Here is a 21,610-nt window from a genome sequence, read left to right as displayed (position 1 = left end):
GTTTACAATTGCAAAGACTTGGAACCAACCCAAATGACCACAAATGATAGACTGGATAAAGGAATTGTGGCACATATACACCACAGAATACTATGCAGCAATAAAAAAAGGATGAGTTCATGTCCTTTGCAGGGACATGGATGAAACTGAAAAACCATCATTCTCAGTAGACTGACACAAGAACAAAAAAACAAACACTGCATGTTCTCACTCATAAGTGGATGTTGAACAATGAGAACACATGGACACAGGGAGGGGAAAATCACACACCAGGGCCTGTTGTGGTCTGGGAGAGCTAGGGGAGAGATAGCAGGGGTTGGGGGGGTTAGGGAGGGATAACCTTAGGAGAAATATCTAATGTAGATGACTGGAGGATACATGCAACAAACCACCACGGCATGTGTACACCTATGTAACAATGCTGCACTATCTGCACACGTACCCCAGAACTTAAAGTATAAAAATAAAAATTAATTAATTAAAAAATAAAACAATGATAGAAAAAAAGAGAATATTCAAGTTTTTATATAAGCCAAAGTTTCATTCAGGGGTTAATGGCATCAGATCAAAAGGACACAGGAACTAGATTATTGGGGTTTGATTGTGATCATATCAGCATCAAAAACAGAAAAATAATTATGGTTAACTCAAATACATTAAATATATGAAAGCCTTAAGTCCATAATGACCCCCCAAATAAATATCAATTAATACACCAAAGAAGACCAAGATATCAGAATATTTCTGCTGGAATCTTATATTCAGTCCTTTTGATATTGTTGATACCTTTCTTATATTGATAAAGGATGCAAAATACAGTTCAATATTAAATACATCATTTAGAAGACATTTTCTGATTTAAGGATTGACTTCTTAAGTGTGACATTCAGTCAGATGAAGATGTATGAGACATCCATAACCAATCTACTATTATTTTTATATCAGTAGGATTTGCATGCTTTAAGAATATGAATGAGTGTAAGATTACACTAATGTTTAACATTTTTTAAAATTGAGGGAAAAGATGATAACAGATCATACGTGTTCTAGTCAATTGCTTATCTTGAGTAAGCTGCATACATCTATGAGCAGACAGAAGTATTACATAAGTGGGTCACTCTGTTGAAATTATGAAAAAAATGGCATAATAACCACAAATAACATTCAAAATGTTTCTTCAGAGTCCTGAAAAAAAAAATCTAAGTGATCTTCTTGGGCTAAGTCTATAAAAGTGAATGACCTAATTAAAAGTAATATTAATTGACTTTCAAAATTGGGTATCTTTGAACCCTAGGAGACTTAGAAGTAAATATAGAATTTTTTAAGAAAAAGAAAACACAGCACAGCACTAAATTTTTTTATATTTTTCATGGAGAAGAGAATCTGACCTATTGTAATGATGATCTGAAATCTAATCTGAAGTATGTAATAATGGAATTTATTTAGATAAAATCTCACATTTTATATTTTGTATTAGAACAACTAAGAGAAACTTAAGTTTACTGTATTTATAAATATAAATTCTACTCACACGAACAGTGTGTAGAACAGGATTCCCATTGTTCTACAACCACATGGAAAATGAAAGTCAATGGTACATCAACGTGGTCTTATTTTGAATTTAATACATTTCAATGAAGTAGAGCATCTTTGAATATGATTTGATGTTTATATTTCCTCTCTTATAAAATGTCTGTCCATGTGTCTTGACCACTGTTATGTTATGTGCTTTGTATTTTTCTTATGTTTTATTAACTTTTTATAGTAGTCATTTAGTTGCACATAACAATTGCAATTCTGTTGCTTGTCTTTTCACTTCACTTTCTTCATGGTGTTAATATGCCAGTCTTTACCCTTTTACTTGCAACATTTGTATTCAGGGAATCCTCTTCTACCTGTAAGTGTCAAAGATTTTCTTCTATATATTCTTATCAAGATTTTAAAGTTTTGCTTGCTCATTTGTCTTCTTTCCTGCTGGAATTGCTTTTTGTCAACGGTGTAGGGTTTGGACTTAAATTAATTATTTTTTCTTTATGGAGATTAAAATTGTCTGAGCACATTATAGGCTTTTCTCCAGTTTTCTCCAATGTGATGTATCAAGTCATGTATCAAGTTTCCATTAATGCCGGAACTTGTTTCTAGGCTATTGTATTCCAGTGGTCAGTTGGTCTATCCCTGCGTCAATACTACATCACCCTCAGTAAAATCCTGATACCTAGCAGAATAAGCTCTTTCACCTTAGTTCTTTGGATATACTTGGACTTTTGCCCTTCTTTATAAATTTTTATCTGCATAGATCCCTGAAAGAAACTTCTTAAAATTGCCGTTGAAATTTCATTTAATCAATAGATAATCCTGGGGATAACAGATACCTTGTGATGTTTTCTATCCACTGCAGTGCTTTATCTTTTCATTTATTGGTGTCTTGTTTAATTTCTTTAAATAGTGTCATAATTTTCTCATATAGCTGCCACATCCATAGATTAATTATAATGTAGCATTTTATTACTAATATTAGTGATATATTTTTTAAATACATGTTTTCTATTGATTGCTATTTTAAAGTAACACAATTAATTTTTGCATAATGACCATACACCTAGCTACATTGGTAAACCTTTACTAAAGCTTATAATTTGCATAAACTTGTTATTTTTAAAAAATTTACTCCTGAAGAATACATGAACTTTTAAAAAATGTTCAATATAGACTGCCTTATCCATGATTAATAACAATTTTGTTTCCTTTCCCATCCTTACACTACCCCTTTTTCTTTTACTACGCAAGCCAGGACTTTCAGTACAATATTTATAGGGGTGGTAATATTGAACTTCTCATCTAATTCTAGATATTAAAGGAAATTCTTCTTCTTCTTCTTTTTTACTCTTAATAATGTTTGATGAATATTATTGATTCTTATTGTGTATCCTGGTTTCTCGACATTTTGAGCAGGATAACACCCAGAGAAAGTTTTAATCTTTTTGAGGCACATTGATGTAAATGATGAGGCTGCTTAAAGCAAGCAGCAATTGACTATAGCGTTTTGCCTGCTTCAAGTCACAGCCAGCTATGCCTAAAGATAAGGATGTAATATGAGAGCACAGCTGCAACATAATCTTGGTGCACAGGCTGAAAGCCTCACCTTGACCTGAGGAATGTAACTATGAGGACCAAACTGGTGCCATAATTTTGTTTCTGTTGTCCAACTTTGGGTAGTATTAGCAGCCATGGATTCAGATATTGAAATGCAAAGCCAAATAAAGAATATCTCTTATGCTTATGTATTCCATTCAAGTACCCTTGAATGAATAAGGAAAAAGGCAACAAAATCTACTTCCGCGCTATATGTTGGACTTTCTTCCCACTGGAATACTTCTCAGAAATTATTGCAAATGTTGCCTCTCCTGTTGGCAAGAAGAATAATCTAATTTTCATATGAAATTTGAGCTTCAGTAGAGCCTAGTAGTGTATGTTGCCAGTCAGCCATCACTGCATGGCTTGACTTCCAGTATCTCCACGCATTTCATAGCCCCATATTGCCACTTCAAGAGACTGAACTAAAGCATCAGCTTCAGAAACTGGAATAACAGTTGTTTGGGGAACAACACTATGATTTACTTTGATTTGCACTCAGAATTATAGAAAGACCAATATGTGATATGTGAAACAGGGATCTCTTTATTGTCCAATTATCTACAGTTCACTTGCCAGACCAAATTGAAAGTCCATTAGCAACAGTCCAAGAGTCAATATGCAACAAAATCATTGGGATTGTATTTCTGTCAATTCTGTTACTGCCAGGAACAGAGCCTGTAATTCTGCCCAGTAGGATGCCAACCTGGTCTATTCTTCCATGCAGAATTTACTAACTGCTGGACATAAGACAGCTGCTTCCCATACTGAGCCATGACACTCCTTTCTGGAATTGCCACCTGCAAACGAGGCCAATTACCATGTATCCTTGAGACAATTGGTAGAAAGGTTAGGCCTGCCAATAGCAGCAGCAGCCAAGTCTTCAGATGGCCTTTTAGAAAGTCCTAGTGGGAACAGGCCCCTTGTTCATGCATACATTGAATCCTACTGCATATCATAGCAGATCGATTCTGTGCAGTTATTTACATGTTATGGTGGAATGTTTATGAACAATTCCCTGCATGTTGGGATGCATTCTTGACATTACTCATGACATAAGAGGTTAATTCAGGAGTTCATATAATTTTATGTCCTCCAATGATTGGGGCTGTATTAATAAATGTCCAATGACTATCTAGTAACTGTCTTTAAAACAAATGTTCCAGAGAACAGTACTAGGTAATTTTCTATTCCAAAAACACCGGTCACCGTTGAGCATGGTTATGGGCTTTTGTCATAGACAGGAGTCAGTATGAATGCAGGTGACACTCTGAATATTATCTCAGCATTAGCACAATATGGTCCAAACAGGATAGCTTCAACTCAGGCTCTGCAGTTCCAAGGAAGCTTGTTGTTTCATTCAAGTTTCCATTCAAACAGAGACTTTTTCCAGATGATTTAATGAAATGGACCCAATGGTATCCCAAAGTAGATGAGATGATTTTTTCAAAACTCCAATAGGTCTATTAGGCATTAGTTCTCTCATTTAGTCTCAGGGAAGGAGAGCAAGAACATTTTTTTCCTTGTAGTCTTTTGTGTATCATGGGGTACTCCAATCCATGGACTCCTCCCAAATTTTACAGTCTGTACAGGGTCCTAGATTTGTTTAGGTTTCACTAACCATTCACAGTTAGAACCCCAATCAGATTCATGATCATGATAACATTGCTCTTAGCTTGATTCTCAGTTTCAGAGATAATCATAGGATCATCGGGATAGGGCATTAGGACACTGCATTGTATCTAGACCTGCCTCGCCAGATTGTGACAATCTGCAGGGAGGAGGTTCAAGTATCCTTTAGGCAAATGTATGTTGGAAACCATTCCATGTGAATGCACATTGTTGTTAACTCTTCCTGGCATCTGATATTGAAGAAAAATTAGTCAGGTCAATTACAGAAAACCATTCACTTCTAGCTTGTTGAATAGTCTATTTAGCAGTTGAATAGTGTGGATTATATCAGGGACTTCTGAAGCTGTTAAAGTTTACTGTTTAATGGAGTTTCTGGTAACCACTGACACTCCCCATCATCCATCAGCCTCTCTCACTGGCAACCTCAGGGCACTGTATAGAGAATGTGTGGATACAAACGTGCCTGCAACTAACGTTTCCTTAATTAAGGTACTAATTTTTTTGTTGCTGTAGGCATATGTTAGTTAGCATTTCAAATTAACTATTTGAACAGGCTTAGGTAACTCTAACAGTTCCCATTTTTCATATCCAATTAGTACTGAATGGAGAGCAGATCGACAAGTTATTTCATCCGTAAAAAATTTCACTCAGTAGGAGGAAGAATCTGCAGCCAATTATTCTATCCATACCAATTATACATTCAGGTAAGAAAGACATCCCTACAGTATACTTCTGAAAATCATTTATTTCAACTTTTAATGAGATTTTAATGTTTATCCCTCTTCCAGAAGCATCTCCCTGTTTCCCTAAATTAATTCTATCACCCTGAATGGACTCATTAGTAGGCTAAGGCAATGTTCCTGTAACTAATTGACCTAAAAGAGCTGCTTTCCTATCTCTATGCCATTTCACCCACACATCTACAGAAGGCCTTGATTTTCCCACAGGAATTTGGTCAGGAGGCCCAGTCCTTCACATCACCCTTCTTCCTCCATTATTGCCTGTGGTAGATAGAATTCTAAAGGTGTCCACTCCAGGTTCCCGTACACTGCTCAATCAAAAACTAATCCAGTTACTGCTATGAAGGGATTTTGCAGATAAAATTAACTGGCTGACTTAAGATACAGAGGGCATCTTGGATTATTCAGAAAGATCCAATGTAACCACACAAGCCCTCAAAAGCAGAAGAGGCAGAGAGTTGCAGCAGAGAGGAAAGCTAAAGAGATTTGAAGCAGGAAAACACTTGCCCCACTGTCACTGACTTTGAAGTGGGCTGTGGGCCATGAGTCAGGAAATATAGGTGGCCTCTAGAAGCTGAGAATAATTCCCAGACAGCAGTTGTTAAGGAAACAGGGGCATCAGTCCTATTGCTACATGCAAGCAAATTCCAACAGCAACCTTAAAAGCCTGGAAGCGGGTTCTTTCCTTGTCTCCAGAAAGGAGTAGAGCCTGCTGACACCTTGATTGTGGATTTTTGTTACCTGGAGCAGAAAAACAAGCTTAGTGTACTGGATTTCTAATTTACTGAACTGGGACATGATAAATCTGTGTTGCTTTAAACTGCAGCAATAGAAAATTAATATGGTACCTTACTATTAAAAGCAGGTATTTTGCAGTGATACAGAATCTATCTGATACGGTTTTCTGTGTCCTCACCCAAATTTCACATTAAATCATAATCCCCATGTGTCAAGGGCAGGGCCAGGTGGAGATAACTGAATCATAGAGGCAGTTACCCTGATGCCATTCTCTTGACAGCGAGCTCTCATGAGGTCTGGCGGTTGTATAAGGGGCTTCCCTCTTCTCTGGGTACCATTCTCTCTCCTGCCACCCTGTGAAGAGATGCCATTTCCATGACTGTAAGTTTCCTGAGGCCTTCCCAGCCATGTGGAATTGTGAGTAAATTAAACCACTTTTTTTTATAAATTACCCAGTCTCTGGTATTTCTTCATGGTAGTGTGAGAACAGACTAATACAGCAAATTGGTACCAATATAGTGAAGTGTTGCTATAAGGATACCTGAAAATGTGGAAGTGACATTGGAACTGGGTAACAGGCAGAGACTGGAACAGTTTGGAAGGCTCAGAAGAGGACAGGAAAATGTGGGAAAGATTGGGACTTCTTAGAGACTTGAAGGGTTTAGAAGACAGGAAGATGTGGAAAAGTTTGGAACTTACTAGAAATCTGTTGAATGGCTTTGACCAAAATGCTGATAGTGACATAGACAATGAAATCCAGTCTGAGGATGGAGAATAACTTGTTGGGAATTGGAATAAAGGTGACTCTTGCTATGCTTTAGCAAAAAGACTGGAGGCATTTTGCCCCTGCCCTAGAGATCTGTGGAACTTTTAACTTGAGAGAGACAATTTAGGATATCTGGTGGAAGAAATTTCTAAGCAGCAAAGCATTCAAGAAGAAGCAGAGCATAAACATTTGGAAAATCTGCAGTCAGATGATAGGATAGAAAAGAAAACCCCACTTTCTGGGGAGAAGATCAAGCTACAGAAATTTGTATAAGTAGTCAGAGCCAAATGTTAATCACCAAAACAAAGGGGAAAATGTCTTCAGGGAATGTTAGAAACCTTCACACAGGTCCTTCCATCACAGGCCCAGAGGCCTAAGGAAAAAAAAATGATTTTGCGGGCCAAGCTTAGGGCCCCCTGCTCTGTGCAGTCTCAGGACCTAGTGATCTATGTTTCAGCTGCTTCAGCTCCAGCCATGGCTGAAAGGGGCCAAAGTACAGCTTGGGAAATTGCTTCTGACAATGCAAGCCCCAAACCTTGGCAGCTTCCACATGGTGTTGAGCCTGTGGATGCACAGAAGTCAAGAACTGAGGTTTGGAAACCTCCACTTAGATTTCAGATAATGTATGGGAATGCTCAATGTCCAGCAAAGAATTTTGCTGCAGGGGCAGAGACCTCATGGAGAACCTCTGAAAGGGCAATGCGGAAGGGAAATGTGTGGTCAGAGACTCTATGACAGAGTCCCCACTGTGGCACTGACTAGTGGAGCTGTGAGAAGAGGCCCTCCATCCTCCACACCCCCAGAATGGTAGATCCACTGACAGCTTGTACCGTGCAGCTGGAAAAGCCAAAAGCATTCATCACTAGTCTGTAAAAGCAGCCAGGAGAGCCACTGTACCCTGCAAAACCACAGGAGTAGAGCTGCCCAAGGCCGTGGGAGCCCATGTCTTGCATCAGTGTGCCCTGGATGTGAGACATAGAGTCAAAGGAGATTATTTTGGAACTTTAAGGTTTAATAGCAGCACTCATAAGCTGGATAAGAAGCATCCCCGAGGGAGCTCGTTTCACTGTCATATAGTCAGGCCAGTAATGCCTGCATCATCAGCATTTCTGCAGCTTCAGTAGACCATTTAATGACAAGGGAAGAGTGGGGAAATCGCCCTTCTCTGGGGAATGACTGTTCCCTCTTTAATCCATTCCAGTCAGGATGGATTTCTCCTTGAACAATGCTCACAAAGATAGCAGCCAAAAAAATGCAGGATGGGTGCAAACGTTCCCCTTCCTCAAAGTGTTCAAAGCTAAAGACAGTGCTAGGAATCTAAAATTCTCAGAAGCCATTCAAACAAAGCTTCATCAGGGCGATGCTTGTAACCATGTAGGAAATACCACTCTTGCTTTACAGAAGCCCTGACTTCAGTTGTTTCTTCCCTTCCATCATCCACTTGCCCCCACTTGAATTATCTTCTTAGTTGTAGGAGGTTATAACCTCAGGTTTAGCTGGCTCACCAAAAGTCAGTGCCCAAGTTCCTATGGCTGGGGTTTCATTTGACAGCCAGGGAGGAGGAAGTGCAACTTCAGACCTTACTTTTGGTTTTGCTAATCTTGAAACCAACAACTAGGCACTGGAATTTTAGTCAGCTTGCCTTAAGTTTGGATTTCTCTTCTAATTTTGCTAGTTCCTGGAATTCAGCTTCTATAATTTCCAGATTGCAGTAGGAAGTCTTATTTTCAGTAGCTAATACCAAACACTTTGCTACTTCCAACCAAGCATAGCGTAGCAACCACCTCTGTATCGATAGTATATTTTCCTCCTGTTTATCAGATTCATCCTTCTTTTATTTCTAAATAGTGCTTATGTCATAATTTTAGCAAAGAATGAGTCAGGAATCTCACTTTTTAAATTTTTTCTGGATGAAGTTCACAAGCTTCATGTTGAGTGAAAGTAACCAGATTCAAAAGAGTGTATCCTGTATGATCCCATTGGTATCAAGTTCAAAATTAATCTCACCTGTCAGAAGTCAGGAGCGTGGTTCTCTGGAGCACAGAGGCAGTAAAGGGAAAAGGTAGAAGGAGCACTGGAAAGGGACAAAGAGTGGTAGGGACAGGGCGGTTTTGTGGGTGCATCAATGATCCGTTTCTGGATCATCACAAGAAACAGTTACATGGGTATGCTCATTTTGTAAAAATTCATTAACCTGTTCCCTAATGATACGTGTTTTTGTTTGCACATAAATTATGCTTCAATAAATGATGTTTATGTAGATGTCCAGCCATTATTAACAAATGACTAATCACAAGTTCTGAGAAAGTAGGAACTTGCTGCAGAAAGAGAGCAGTCTTCCAGTCTCTGGGAGTCTTTTATTTAAAGGTTGTGTCTGTCCCACAGGCTGGGGGGCAGGGGTGTGATCATAGTTCACTGTAGCCGCAAACCCTTAGCCTCCAGCAATCTTCCCACCTCAGCCTCCAAAGCAGCTGGGATTACAGTTAGCCAGACCAACATGCCTGGTTACTTTTTAAGTTATTGTAGAGACAGGGGCTAGCTTAGGTTGCCCAGGCTGATCTCGATCTCCTGATCTCAATCCACCCTCCTGTCTAGGCTTTCCAATGTGCTGAGATTACAGGTGTGAGCCACTATGCCCAGCTGAGTCAGGAGTCTTCCACTCAATCCTACTTCTAATATCAACTGTACAAAAACAGAGTTCACTTGCTAAGAAAGACTCAAAGGGCTCCATGTAACAAGGTTACAGATCTATGCAGGAAAGGGGTACAATGTAATAACACTGTTGAAATAAAGATACAGATTAAAGTCCCTCTCCCTGGAAGGAGTCTGGAAAAAGATTCCAGGTGAAAGCTTCTGGCTTCTTCTGAAAGAGTCGTGGGCGCACATTTTCTCTTGGATCAGGAATCATTTGTATGTACATAGAACACTTTGGAAGGAAGGATCACAAGATGGAGTCTTACCTGAGTTTTTAAATATTTTCCTGGTTTTATATATATATATATATATATATATATATATATATATATATATATATATATATCACTGCTACAAAATCAGATTCAGCAGTAGGACCGGCTGGAGATTTCACTAAGACCAAATGCAAATTAATCTCATACTAATTAATAAACAATGTAACGAATAGGTGAAAACCACCTGAAAATTCATTGATCCATGGCTACAAAAGTATCATTATTAATCAGTACGTTTTGGTGATTGACCAGTGGTTAGTTATGCAAGAAATTTGGCAAAACATCTAAAAATAATTCCAAAACTGGTAGAAATTAACCTTTAAAGCACAACATGCCATAGAATTGTCTTCCTATTCCTAATTTATTACTGATTGGAGGTTGAAGTACAAAAATTTCTTTTACTGAATTTATTTAAATGATTATGTTATCTTTTATGAGTTACTAAAGAAACTTTCATTAATTTTTTTTTCCCCAAGTTAAACCAAGGCTTGCATTTCTGGACAAAAATAATAATAATTTGGTCATAATTATCTTTTTCAGTGCCCTGCTACATTTGGTTTGGTATTTTATTGGAAACTTTTCAATTTTTGTTCACAAGTGAAATGGGCCTATTTGTTTTCCATTCTCACATGATTCCTCTGGTTTGGCTACCAAGTTAATGCTAGCCACTGAGCAAACTGGTGAGTGTTCCCTATTTTTTAATTGTATAGAAGTCTCTATAACAACAGTGTGATTGTTCTGTTTCAACTTGACTGGGCTAAGAGATGCCCACATAGCCAGTAAAACATTATCTCTAGGTGTATCTATAAGGATGTTTTTGGAAACAGTTAACATTTGAATGAGTAACTGAGCAATGTAGATGGGCTCCACAATTTGGGTGGGCATCATCCAATTCAATGAAACCCTTGAATAGAAGAAAAAGATGGAGGAAGGGTGAATTTGCTCTCTGTGTTTGAGCTGATACATCCATCTTCTCCTGCCCTTGGTCATCATTGCTTCTGGTTCTTGGGCTTTGGGACTCAGACCAGGACTTACATCACTAACTTGTGGTTCTCAGGCCTTTGGACCCTCATTATCAGGTCTTCAGACGTAGACTGAATTAAACACGTGGAGTGGCTTGCTGGTTCTCCAGCTTGCAGATGGAAGATTACAGGACTTCTTGGTCTTCATAACTGCATAAGCCATTCCCATCATAAGGCTTCCTTTGGTTTCCTTTCTCTGGAGAATCCCAATACAGGTTAACTTTTGTTTTCATGAAGATGGGTAGCACGTATTTTAAAATTAATCAGGTCTCATTTTTTAATGATATAATTTTAACCTTCTGATTCAATTTTTTTAGTGGCTAATTATTAAGTCTATTTAGTTCTTGAACCAATTTTGTTTCATTTTTTAAATGATATTGACTTTAAGTTTTCATATGTATTTCTGTAAGGTTGTTCTATATCTCTTTAAGTTTTGCTGTCTGTATTTATGCTCCTCTTCTGGTCCCAGTATTTTTAACGTAGCTAATATACTTAAAAAATAATGGTTACTATAATCAATATATAAGAGATTTTTCTCTTATTATTTCTTAAAGCATATTTTATATAACACGATTTAAAAAGAATGGTATTTTCTGAAACTATCTTCCCTCAACATCACTAAAAGAGATGTGCAGGATAGAAACAATAGCATCACCAGGGAACTCGTGAGAAATGTAAATTGATGGGCCCCACAGGGTCAGATTTTCTAGGGATTGATTAGAATCTGTATTAAATCAGGTTCTCCAGATAACTGATGCTTAAAATTTGAGAAGAACTGCTTAAAACTACACAATATCTCTCCATTAAAAACCATAAATGTATTTAGCTTTATTTATTTATTCTTATTTTGAAGCTTTTATTATTAGAGTCCACACACAGAAAAGTACAGAAATCCTAAAGGTACAGCTCAATGCATTTCGCAATGTGAACGTATCTTTGTAAGCAGCACACAGATCAAGAAACACGACATTTACCTGTACCTCGACTTTTAACACTATTGATTAATTTGCCTGCTTTTGAGCTTACGTAAATAAAATCATATAGTATCTTTCTTCAGTTTCTGGCTTCTTCTGTTCAACATTTAGTTTATGATTTGCAACCACACAGTTCTCCATACAAAAGTTCATTCATTCTCATTACTATATAGTACTTTACTACAGGATAACAACACAATTTATCTATTCTACTTTTACAGATTTGAATTGTTTAGCTTTTCACAATTGCAAACAGTCCTACCATAAACAAGACACCTGTGTATATGACTTTTGGAAAGCACATGTGTCTTACTTAGCCTGTTGATGCTCTGTAACAAAATAGCACAGACTTGATAAGTTATAAATAATAAACATTTATTTCTTAAAGTTCTGGAGGCTGCACATCAAGGAGTCAGCAGGTTTGATGTCTGATAAGGGTTTGCTCTCTGCTTCCAAGGATGGTACCTTCTTCTTGTGTCTTCATATGGCTTAAGGTTGAAGGGGAAAAGGGACTAAGATAATCCCTTTGGTCTCTTTTATTAGGTCTCTAATCACATTCATGAGCGTTCCACCTCATGATTAAATCATGCACAAATGGCCCAATCTCTTAATATTATCATATTGGCAATGAAGTTTCAACATATGCAATTTGCGATACACATTTAGACTACAGCCATATGTAGGCAAAATATATAAGGCATGTATCTGTACAAGTGTAGCTTATCTGAAAGTCTTTTTAAAGATCTTGTCAAAATAGTAGAACCTTTTAAATAACAAAAAAAGTGATCACCACTTGAGGTAGATAAGCAGGAAAAAAACACTTAAATTTTTGAACACTGAATATGTTTTAGCATATGGAAATTTAGCATGTTCTCTGAACAAAAGGCCTAAAAAGTCTATTGGTTTATTAAATCATTTTCACATTAATGCATAATTTTGAACATTTTCACATTGCCTGCAATGAAAATATCATGCAAAGCACATATGTCATTATAAATTTTCTTGGAAACACAGTGAAATATAAAAACAGGTGAAATTAATTCTAATAATTTATTTTATTAACTCAATATATCTAAGATATAGCTAAGCTATAGGCATTACAACATATAATCAATACAAAAATACTGAGACATTTAACAGTTTTATACTGCCTTCCAAATCCAGTGTATATTTTACATTTATACTATACCTCCTTACAACCTCCCTAATTTCATCAGAAATACGTTAATTGGTATTTATTTTATAGAAACATGGTCTAGCTCTGTTGCCAGGCTGGAATGCAGTGGCACAATCACAGCTCACTGCAACCTCAACCTCCCTGGCCCAATTGATCCTCCCACCTCAGCCTCTGGAGTAGTTGGGACCACAGGTGTGTGCCACCACACCTGGCTAATTTTTAAACTTTTTGTACAGACGGGGTCTCACTGTGTTGCCCAAGCTGGTTTCGGATCCCTGACCTCAACCAATCCTCCTGCCTCAGCCTCCCAAAGTGCTGGCAAACAGTTAAGAGCCACCCACACCTGGGAAATGATCAGTTTTTAGATTTCATAAAATTTACAGTTGAAAAAGTAGATTCAAATATCTCAGTTGTTCCAATCATATTAAAAAAACTTTCCAATAACTGAATCGAGTGTCAGTTTTTTTATTTCCTAAAATTAAAATTAAATATTCAGTTACTTCATGACACGGCATGTTTCAAAAGCTCAATAGCCACAGGTGGTTAGTGGCTACACTATTGAAGAGCACAGATCTAGGTTAACTGGTTTTTGTTGTTCTCCACATGCTAACTTAAACTGTAATGCAAATATGCAAAGAAATTATTTTATTTTGCATGCTGTGGAAGACAGAGAACTTTGAAATACATTAGAATGGAAAAACAAACTGAATATGGGTCTTTCAGAGATACTGCCAAGAGAGTAGAAAAGCTTCTGTAGAAGAGTATCAAGTCCATGGTACTATTATAAAGCTGTTTCACCACCATTGAGAGAACATTCCCGTCGCTTCAACAGTCCCCTTATGTTTTAGTCTTTTTCTTTAAAAAAAAAAAAAAAAAAAAAGAAAGGAAGAAAAATTGAATCTGCAGAGGGCTTGCACTGGATACCATGCTGTATGCCCAAAAGGGGTGACATTTAAGGCTTGCTCTCAATTAGAGTGTAATTTAATCTTCTAGTCACTAGGAATAACAATGTTTTAGAACATTTCCGCCTGTTGGAATTTTGAACCTAAGGTGAACCGGCTGACATCATAACTTACCCTTTCTGTTGTTCTCATAGGTTTTCAAAATTTGATCTAAATCCTCTGGTACCTTACGTCCCATAAAAATTTCATCTAATTCAGAAGTAGCGACTGCTGCAGTAACCTCATATAAAAGAAATATGGGTTTTACAAATCATTGTCCTGTAGAAAAAAAAAAACAGGTAGCAATATGAATATTTCATACTATTTTATTTAATTCCAAAGTAATCAGAAAAGTCATAAAAAATCCTAAGCCTAACTTTATGTTCTCAAGTTTCAAGAGAAAGTTTTTAAAGAGGCAATCCTTACTTTGGCAAAAGTGCATTAAAGCTTGCTGCATTTAAGAGATGTCCCTTTATGCAAACAGGTTGAAAGACGATTTCAAAAACGCTTTGGAAAAACACAGAGTGGCGCGCAGCTCAGCAATCCAGTCTTCAGGCGCGCCTCTTTCCACAAATTTGATCCAGCATTAAAACGCACAGGTGCACTCACTGCACGGGAGCAGCAAGCAAATGATGTGCCAATATTCATCCCGTAAGTGCGTCGTGGGAGTCTACCTCGCCTGCAACCTAACTTTCTCCAGTATTCACCTTTCCGGAAACGTGCCCCCGTGAACAACCACCGCTTTCCCGAATAAAGCCCGCACGCTGGGTTCCCACGCTCCTCAGGAGGGGCCGAGGGCGCAAAGGATGCTGAAGCACACGACAGCGCAGACGCTGCCCTCCCGGCGCATGCGCCGCACTCCGCGCATACTCAGAGACGGAGACCGGCGGGGTCCTGGGAGCTTAACGGAGGCCGGCCTGCCCCGCCCCCGTATTCTGAGCGGAGCTTCTCTTCCGCTCTGGGTCAGCTCCGCTTCCCTTTCCTGGCGGGAAGGCAGCGGACACCGGTATCTTTTCTCTCTATTGCACAGAGTCAGCTTCTGCAGCTCTCCCAGGCTAGCATGGCAGCCTGGAGGTGTCGGGCCGCCCTGCGGCTCTGCGCCACAGGTAATGATCGAGCAGAGGTCGCGACGCCGGCAGGCTCTTGGGACCTGGCCCGCCGTGGGGCCGGGATTGGGCCCGGGGCTGAGGCGAGGCCTGTGGGGTCCGCGGAGACGCTCGCACGGTCCCGCAGAGTCCTGCCGCCCCGCCACGCCGACCTGCCTGGCCCTGACGGAGTGGATACCTGGGGGTCTTTCCCTTGCCCCTGTGCGGGGCCAGTGCCGGGCGCGGGAAGGGCGCGCTTCCTTGTGTCTGTGTTTTCTTCATTGTGGCAGGAAGTTTCAATAAAGCTCACTCCTTTGATGGGCAAGAAGGATGCTGCCGTCCCAGCTTAACCGCCAGATCTTGCCTTGGCTTTAGGTTCTGAGTCTTGTCACGTTTAAGGCTTTTTACCACCAGGGCTCAGATCAGGGTCAGGCCACCGGGATTGTGCGGTGTGAAACACTCAGTGTGTGTCCGCTGTTCTCAGCTCCCTCTCTTCAGCCCTGGGTGCCTTCGTTCTCACTGGGGTCCGCTCACTTAGCAACCTTTAAGAGCCCATTCTGTGTCAGGCAATGCCCTGTATTAAGTATTAGAGTTGCAGCTCGACTTTGATTTGTTCTAGCCGTCTATTTCAGGGGAAATATTTTGAATGGCATTTGTAATTTTTACTGAAGAGATCATTGCTACTAAAACAAAAGAAATATAGAGGAATGCTGTCTGCCTGTATTCCAAAAAGACAGGATGGTAAAAAGGAAAAGTAAGGTGAGAGTTAAAATACGTAGGAAAAAGGAACTCTGTGTTTATTAGATTTATGGGCTTACTAGAACCTGGCCGGTCATGATATGGTTGCATACAGACTAGATGTTTATTAAATGGATGAACTACTTCTGCTTTTGCATCATTTGTACCGTGGAATGCATCAGTGATGAATTTTTTGGTAGGTTGCAAAAGGTCAAAAAACACTTCAAAGATGACTAAGCTTATGCAGTATGAGCCAAATAATCAGCATTTATTGTGTACATTTTGTCTTTTTCTTTTCTTCAGTTGTTTTACTTGATATGGTCGTCTGTAAAGGAGCTGTAGAAGATTTAGATGAATCGTGAGTATACATATATGTACTTAAAATATTGTTTTAACTTTGTCCAACTCAGATATCTGAATATTTGCATGTGAATCTGATATTTTAAATTAGAACCAATTTTTATGTATTATTAATTTTTTCACTTGTTTTAAGGTCTATATAGATATAAAATGAGGGTGTGCCCAAAAGTTTTATTACTAGTTATGAGATAAAAAACTGTGGCACCCTTTCCATATTCTTTTTTCCCCTTTATCATACCTTGTATTTTATGTCTTTTTGCTTTTGTACTTGTATTTGTTATGTCTTTTTGATTTAATTATATTGAATGGGTACTAGAGTTTGGTAACTATACTGTGTTTATCTTCATAGTATCACAGCATTAATCTACCTTGCTTATAATAAGTGAGTAGGTGCACTTCAGACCAAAATCCCATGTGTGATCTCGGCTTGACCATAAACAATTGCAAGGCTTTTTCTGGCAGGCCACATAGGGGAAGGTGCCCTCCCTACACCAAACTTGGTGTAAGACCAGTGCATTGCGTCTCTGGAGGGAGTGGTAGTCAAGGATTCGGCCTCCCAGGCCACCAGGCTCATTTGCTTGTCTACACTCCTTAACCCAGTGGCCTCTATTTGGCGGCCTCGTTATTGGGACCTCACCTTAGGCATTTCCCAAGCAGCTCTGCTAAAACATCCTTATTGAGGGCCTCTGCTGAGGCACTTTTCTACAGCAAGTCTTTTTCTCTCTCACCTCCGCCCATAAAGAGACAGAAGACTTTTGTTCACTGCTCCTAGAAAATGAGATGAATTCTCCCATCTGCGTCGCATTCCACCTGACTCTCACCTTGTGCTGTTTCGTGGGGGAGAAATGGAACACTGAGGGGCTGATGCCTCTTTTTTTTTTAACCTCTTGGCTTGAACTGTCACAGTAAGTGAATAAAAGCCTTGATTGTTAGTTTCAGTTTAACTTGTCCTCCTGATTGACCACCTGGACACCTGATGGCATGACCAAATGGGTACAGTAAGAGTGTGATCATACAGTGCTATTCAGTAAGAGCAAAAATCCTGATAGTCCCATGGGGGCACTTTGCTGGTCATATTATTAGGTCGTAGGGGGTGTTAGCTGATTGTTTACAGAAAGTTTTTGATTCTGAGAAGAACCATTGTTCACAAGGAGATAATCTTATTAAACTTAGCGCCTTGTGGGGTGTGTCAGTACAGACCTCCTCCTTCAGAGTGTCCTAATGGGGGCACTCTTCCTGAGGAGGAGGAAGGGGTTCTGCTCCTAATAACCATTTTGTTACCCATGTGGATGCTCACCAAACCCTGTGCTGAAAAAGGGGAACTTTACCAAGAGCAAACTATATTTGTCAGCTAAATGTGGAAACTGAATTGTTCCTCACTCCAGAGTAAGCAGATGTGTAACCAACTGCCTCCTGGATCCCCAAGAGATGGCTCATGGTAATTCAGGCAGGATCACATTGGGCAGGAATGCATGGACTGTGACAGTTGTGAGAAGACACCGTAACAGCATGAAAAAGCTGTCTTGCTTGTCAGACCCCAGTCAAGGCTAACAACACTGTCCAGGGACAGGTTCATAAAGGCAATGGGCCAGGGTATTCTCAGAAGATAGAACATGGTGTGTCTCTCCTGTCTGTAATACTCCTGTGGCTACTGACTGCAGTTGATGTTTCTCTGGGTTTGGTGTAGCCATTCCCATGTGTTCCAGTAACCTGGGCCACACTGTCTAGGCTCTACAAGACCACCTTTGTTTTCTGTTCACTTAACCTAAGAACACTGCATATGATAATGACCATGGATTATTGTTACCCATCAGTACCCAAGCTGCACATCAGTAAGCCCAATTATGGGTGATACAATGGGCTCTTCATGTGCTAGATCAATCCTAATCCACAGGGGTGGTTGAGGATTTTAAGGGACAGTTAAAGGTTGGGCCTAGTTAGCTGGTGGTAGGTATAGTACTCCAGCCTAGACTACACATCTCAGGGAAGTGGCCTGGGATCTCAGCACAGGAATTCCTCAATTCAATATTTTTCATGAGTATTTTATGAACACTGAGGCATCATTACCAGGAAATGGTGAGAACAGTTCTGAAATCCAAGTTCCCAGATGCCAACCAAGGACCATTCTTGCAAACAGTTCTTCCTAAGCATAGCAGCCTCAGGCTTCCTGTGGTACCTTTTCTGCACAGGTGTAAAATGTTGCAGTAGGGCAAGGAGCTTAGACATCTATTTGTGTTTCTACCAAGTCCTGCTTTAATTCTTTTTGTTGGAGTCTTTCCTTCTAATTACTTTATTATTGATCAGTTCTCTGCTTTTATTTTTGAGATGTTTGATGGATAGGTCACTGAGTACAAATTTTATATAAAAATTTATTGAAGGAATTTGGTTTTTGCCCTTATATTTATCAATGTATTATCTCTGCCTATACTATACAGTTATAAAGTGGACACAAACATGCAATGATTTGTTTTCTTGTTTTTCAGGTTTAAAGAAAATCGAAATGATGACATTTGGCTTGTAGATGTAAGGATGTAAATTTTATATGCTAGTTACCCACTCCTACCATTTTAAGTGTTATTTTCTATTTTCCTCTACCCAAAGACAGCAGTATACAGCTAGTGCTTATGTATATATTCAATTTGTTTTTTTAGGTATGATTATATTTGGGACTTTACGTTAAAAAGAACCTCAGAGTTTTAAGGTTCCCTCTATTTTTGATGAAATTTGGGGCTGAGGACGTTAAGAGGAAAAGCTGGAACCCTATCTTATAATTAGGTCAACTTTTAAATTATACCTTAGTGATAAAGGATATGATTTTATTACAGAATTCACTCTTGTTTTCTTGATAGTTTCCAAGAGCTAGAATATATTAATATCACTTAGAATAATTTTTTTTTTTTTTTTGAGATGGAGTCTTACTCTGTTGCCAGGCTGGAGTGCAGTGGTGCAATCTCGGCTCACTGCAACCTCTGCCTGGGTTCAAGCGATTCTTCTGCCTCAGCCTCCCGAGTAGCTGGGACCACAGGCGCGTGCCACCACGCCCAGCTAATTTTTGTATTTTTAGTAGAGACGGGGTTTCACCATGGCCAGGATGGTCTCGATCTCTTGACCTCGTGATCCACCCGCCTCGGCCTCCCAAAGTGCTGGGATTACAGGCGTGAGCCACTGCGCCCGGCCAGAATCATATTTTTATCTTAACAGTGGACAAAATTAAATTTTCATCTTCCTTTCTTTCAAGTTTGGAATATATTTAAACCTTATGATAGTTGCTGTTTTAACATGCCTCAACAAAAAGTAGAATAGCAGCAAAAGAGATAGAAAAAGAATGGCAGAGTTGACAGTTACTGAAGCTAGATGACAGATCATGAGGGTACACTATTTAATTCTTTCTCCTTTTGTATATGTTTGAACATTTTCATAGTTTAAAGTTAAAAAATCTTGTTTCATGAGAAGATAACAAGCAGTTTGTAAAACCACTTGTAACTAGGGAAACCTGAGTATCAACCCCACCATCTGGTAATTCAAGAAGGGTAAAAGACTGTAACTTTAGTTTAATCAACCTGACTTGCTTCTGTGCCAAACCAGTCATCTTAACTACCTCCCCAGTTTTGCCAGTGGTTACCATAGAAGTCAGCAAAGCTACCTACTATGCTGGAATTTTTATAATATAAGTAGATTGATATTTATCATTAACAATTAGGTGTGTATGTGATATGGTATGTATATGTTTATTTTGGGGATTCATTTTACATAAAACATTTTATATAGAACATTTACTTGGAAGCTAGGGCATTTTTATTGTAAATGGTATATCTACTTTAAATAAGTATCAGTAGTCAATTAAAATGAACTTAAGAGAGTACCAGTTTTGAGATATCTACGTTTATGTATGTTTTGATCTTTCATTATGTATTTACTTTAAAAATTATATTTAAACTTCTTGTCTAAAACATTATTAGATCATTTAGTCAAAGACATTCTTTGATTCTCACTGTAGCACAACATTTTAATGGTTATCTTTTTTGTTTGTTTTTTGTTTTCTAAAACAAGTTTTATGCACCGTGGTGTGGTCATTGTAAAAAGCTGGAACCAATTTGGAATGAAGTTGGTCTTGAGATGAAAAGCATTGGTTCTCCAGTTAAGGTTGGAAAGATGGATGCTACTTCCTATTCTAGTAAGCCTTCACTTAATATATTATTTTACTGTTCTCATAGCAAAAATAATTATATGTAGCAGTATTCAGGATGGGAGGAAGACCTTTTTGATCATATAAAATTCAGTTATCTTAATAATTTAAGACTGTATACTTTATGAGTTAAATGAATTAGCCATTGAACATGTAGTATGTAGTATATGTTAATCTTATGCTTAACCGATGTTAAAGCCATCTTTTCTCCTTTGAGCCTACTTTAAATAATCTGCTTACATGAGGCAGCTATAGAAATTGAGTGTCAAACTATTGATATTGCTACTTGAGTTCAGAATGAGAGTTTGTTTTCCGAGTAACCTGAGATGTGCTATGGTAGAGAAAAAATGGGAACTTGAAGGATGAATTGAGTTAGGATAAATACAAGTGAGGATCAGGAAGGTTTTCACATTAGAAAGAATACTAGAGCAAAATAATAATAGAGTGTAAAAGAGGCTAATGAGTGTGTACTAGAGAATAGAATGAAGTGGAGGTGAGCAAACCTTGGTCTGTAGGCCGAATTTCTCCTCCTACCCATGTTTGTAAATAGAATTATATTGGAACATAGCCACACTCGTTTGTTATCTGTGTTCATGGTTGTTTTCAGGCCCCCGTGGCAGAATTCAGTACTTGTGACCCGAAGCCATATGCCCCAGAAAGCCTAAAATATTTATCTGACTTTTTACACCAACACCTGTCTTAAAGGGTTTGGGAAAAGAAGTGAAATTTAGAGAAGTATAAGGTATTTTAGTATTTGGGAAAGAGTGGCTTTCAGAAAGCAGACTTGGAGTCAAATCCTGGCTCTGCCTGCTGCTTTTGTTGTGTAACACTGAGAAAGTTTCTGAACAAGCCTAAGCTTTGGTTTCCATATTGATAAATTTATAATTCTAATGCTTCTTTTATTGGGGGTTTTGAGGTTTGAATGATAAAGCACATATAAAATCTTCTGTATTAAATACATGTAGTTTCTCTTTCGTTAGTGAAGGAAGTGGAAGTGTGTAATGCGTATTTCTTTTTAGGACGTCAGCCTTATTCTTTGGAGCAAGACCTGTGTTTTAATCTCAGCTTTGCCATGTCCTACTTTTGTAGCTTTGGGAAGCACTTAACCGCTCTTAGTTTTAGCTTCTGTATCAACAAAGGAGAGTGATAA

The 21,610-nt window shown here is 38.7% G+C and overlaps 2 protein-coding genes across 15 annotated transcripts in view; one reads left to right on the top strand and one right to left on the bottom strand.

The window, feature by feature from the left end:
* CCDC102B (coiled-coil domain containing 102B) overlaps positions 1-14,874 on the bottom strand; it is a 361,810-nt gene extending 346,936 nt beyond the window's left edge. For 5 of the 6 annotated variants that reach the window (XM_078346981.1, XM_078346986.1, XM_078346983.1 and 2 more), the window contains exons 1-2: positions 14,518-14,874; positions 14,227-14,370 (exon numbers count right to left, since the gene is read on the bottom strand). In XM_078346981.1, coding sequence (XP_078203107.1) covers positions 14,227-14,244 — 18 coding nt within the window. In that variant the 5' untranslated portion in view covers positions 14,245-14,370; positions 14,518-14,874. The remainder of the gene's footprint in view (positions 1-14,226; positions 14,371-14,517) is intronic. The other variant, XM_078346980.1, reaches the window with a different exon arrangement.
* A 149-nt stretch (positions 14,875-15,023) lies between these two features.
* Positions 15,024-21,610, top strand: part of TMX3 (thioredoxin related transmembrane protein 3) — a 39,797-nt gene continuing 33,210 nt past the window's right edge. For 2 of the 9 annotated variants that reach the window (XM_078346990.1, XM_035271320.3), the window contains exons 1-5: positions 15,024-15,197; positions 16,218-16,272; positions 17,017-17,179; positions 18,758-18,797; positions 20,325-20,448. Coding sequence is in view for 6 of the 9 variants with exons in the window: in XM_035271320.3 (XP_035127211.1) it covers positions 16,266-16,272; positions 17,017-17,179; positions 18,758-18,797; positions 20,325-20,448 (334 nt within the window). In the remaining 3 variants the exon portion in view is untranslated. Of the gene's footprint in view, positions 16,111-16,217; positions 16,273-17,016; positions 17,180-18,757; positions 18,798-20,324; positions 20,449-21,610 lie in introns of all 9 variants that reach the window. The other 7 variants (XM_078346991.1, XM_017963536.4, XM_078346989.1 and 4 more) reach the window with 5 other exon arrangements.

Source organism: Callithrix jacchus, chromosome 13 (genome assembly GCF_049354715.1).
Source record: "Callithrix jacchus isolate 240 chromosome 13, calJac240_pri, whole genome shotgun sequence".
NCBI lineage: Eukaryota > Metazoa > Chordata > Mammalia > Primates > Cebidae > Callithrix > Callithrix jacchus.
Note: the sequence above shows the minus strand (reverse complement) of the source record. Positions and strands in the feature narration are given on the sequence as shown.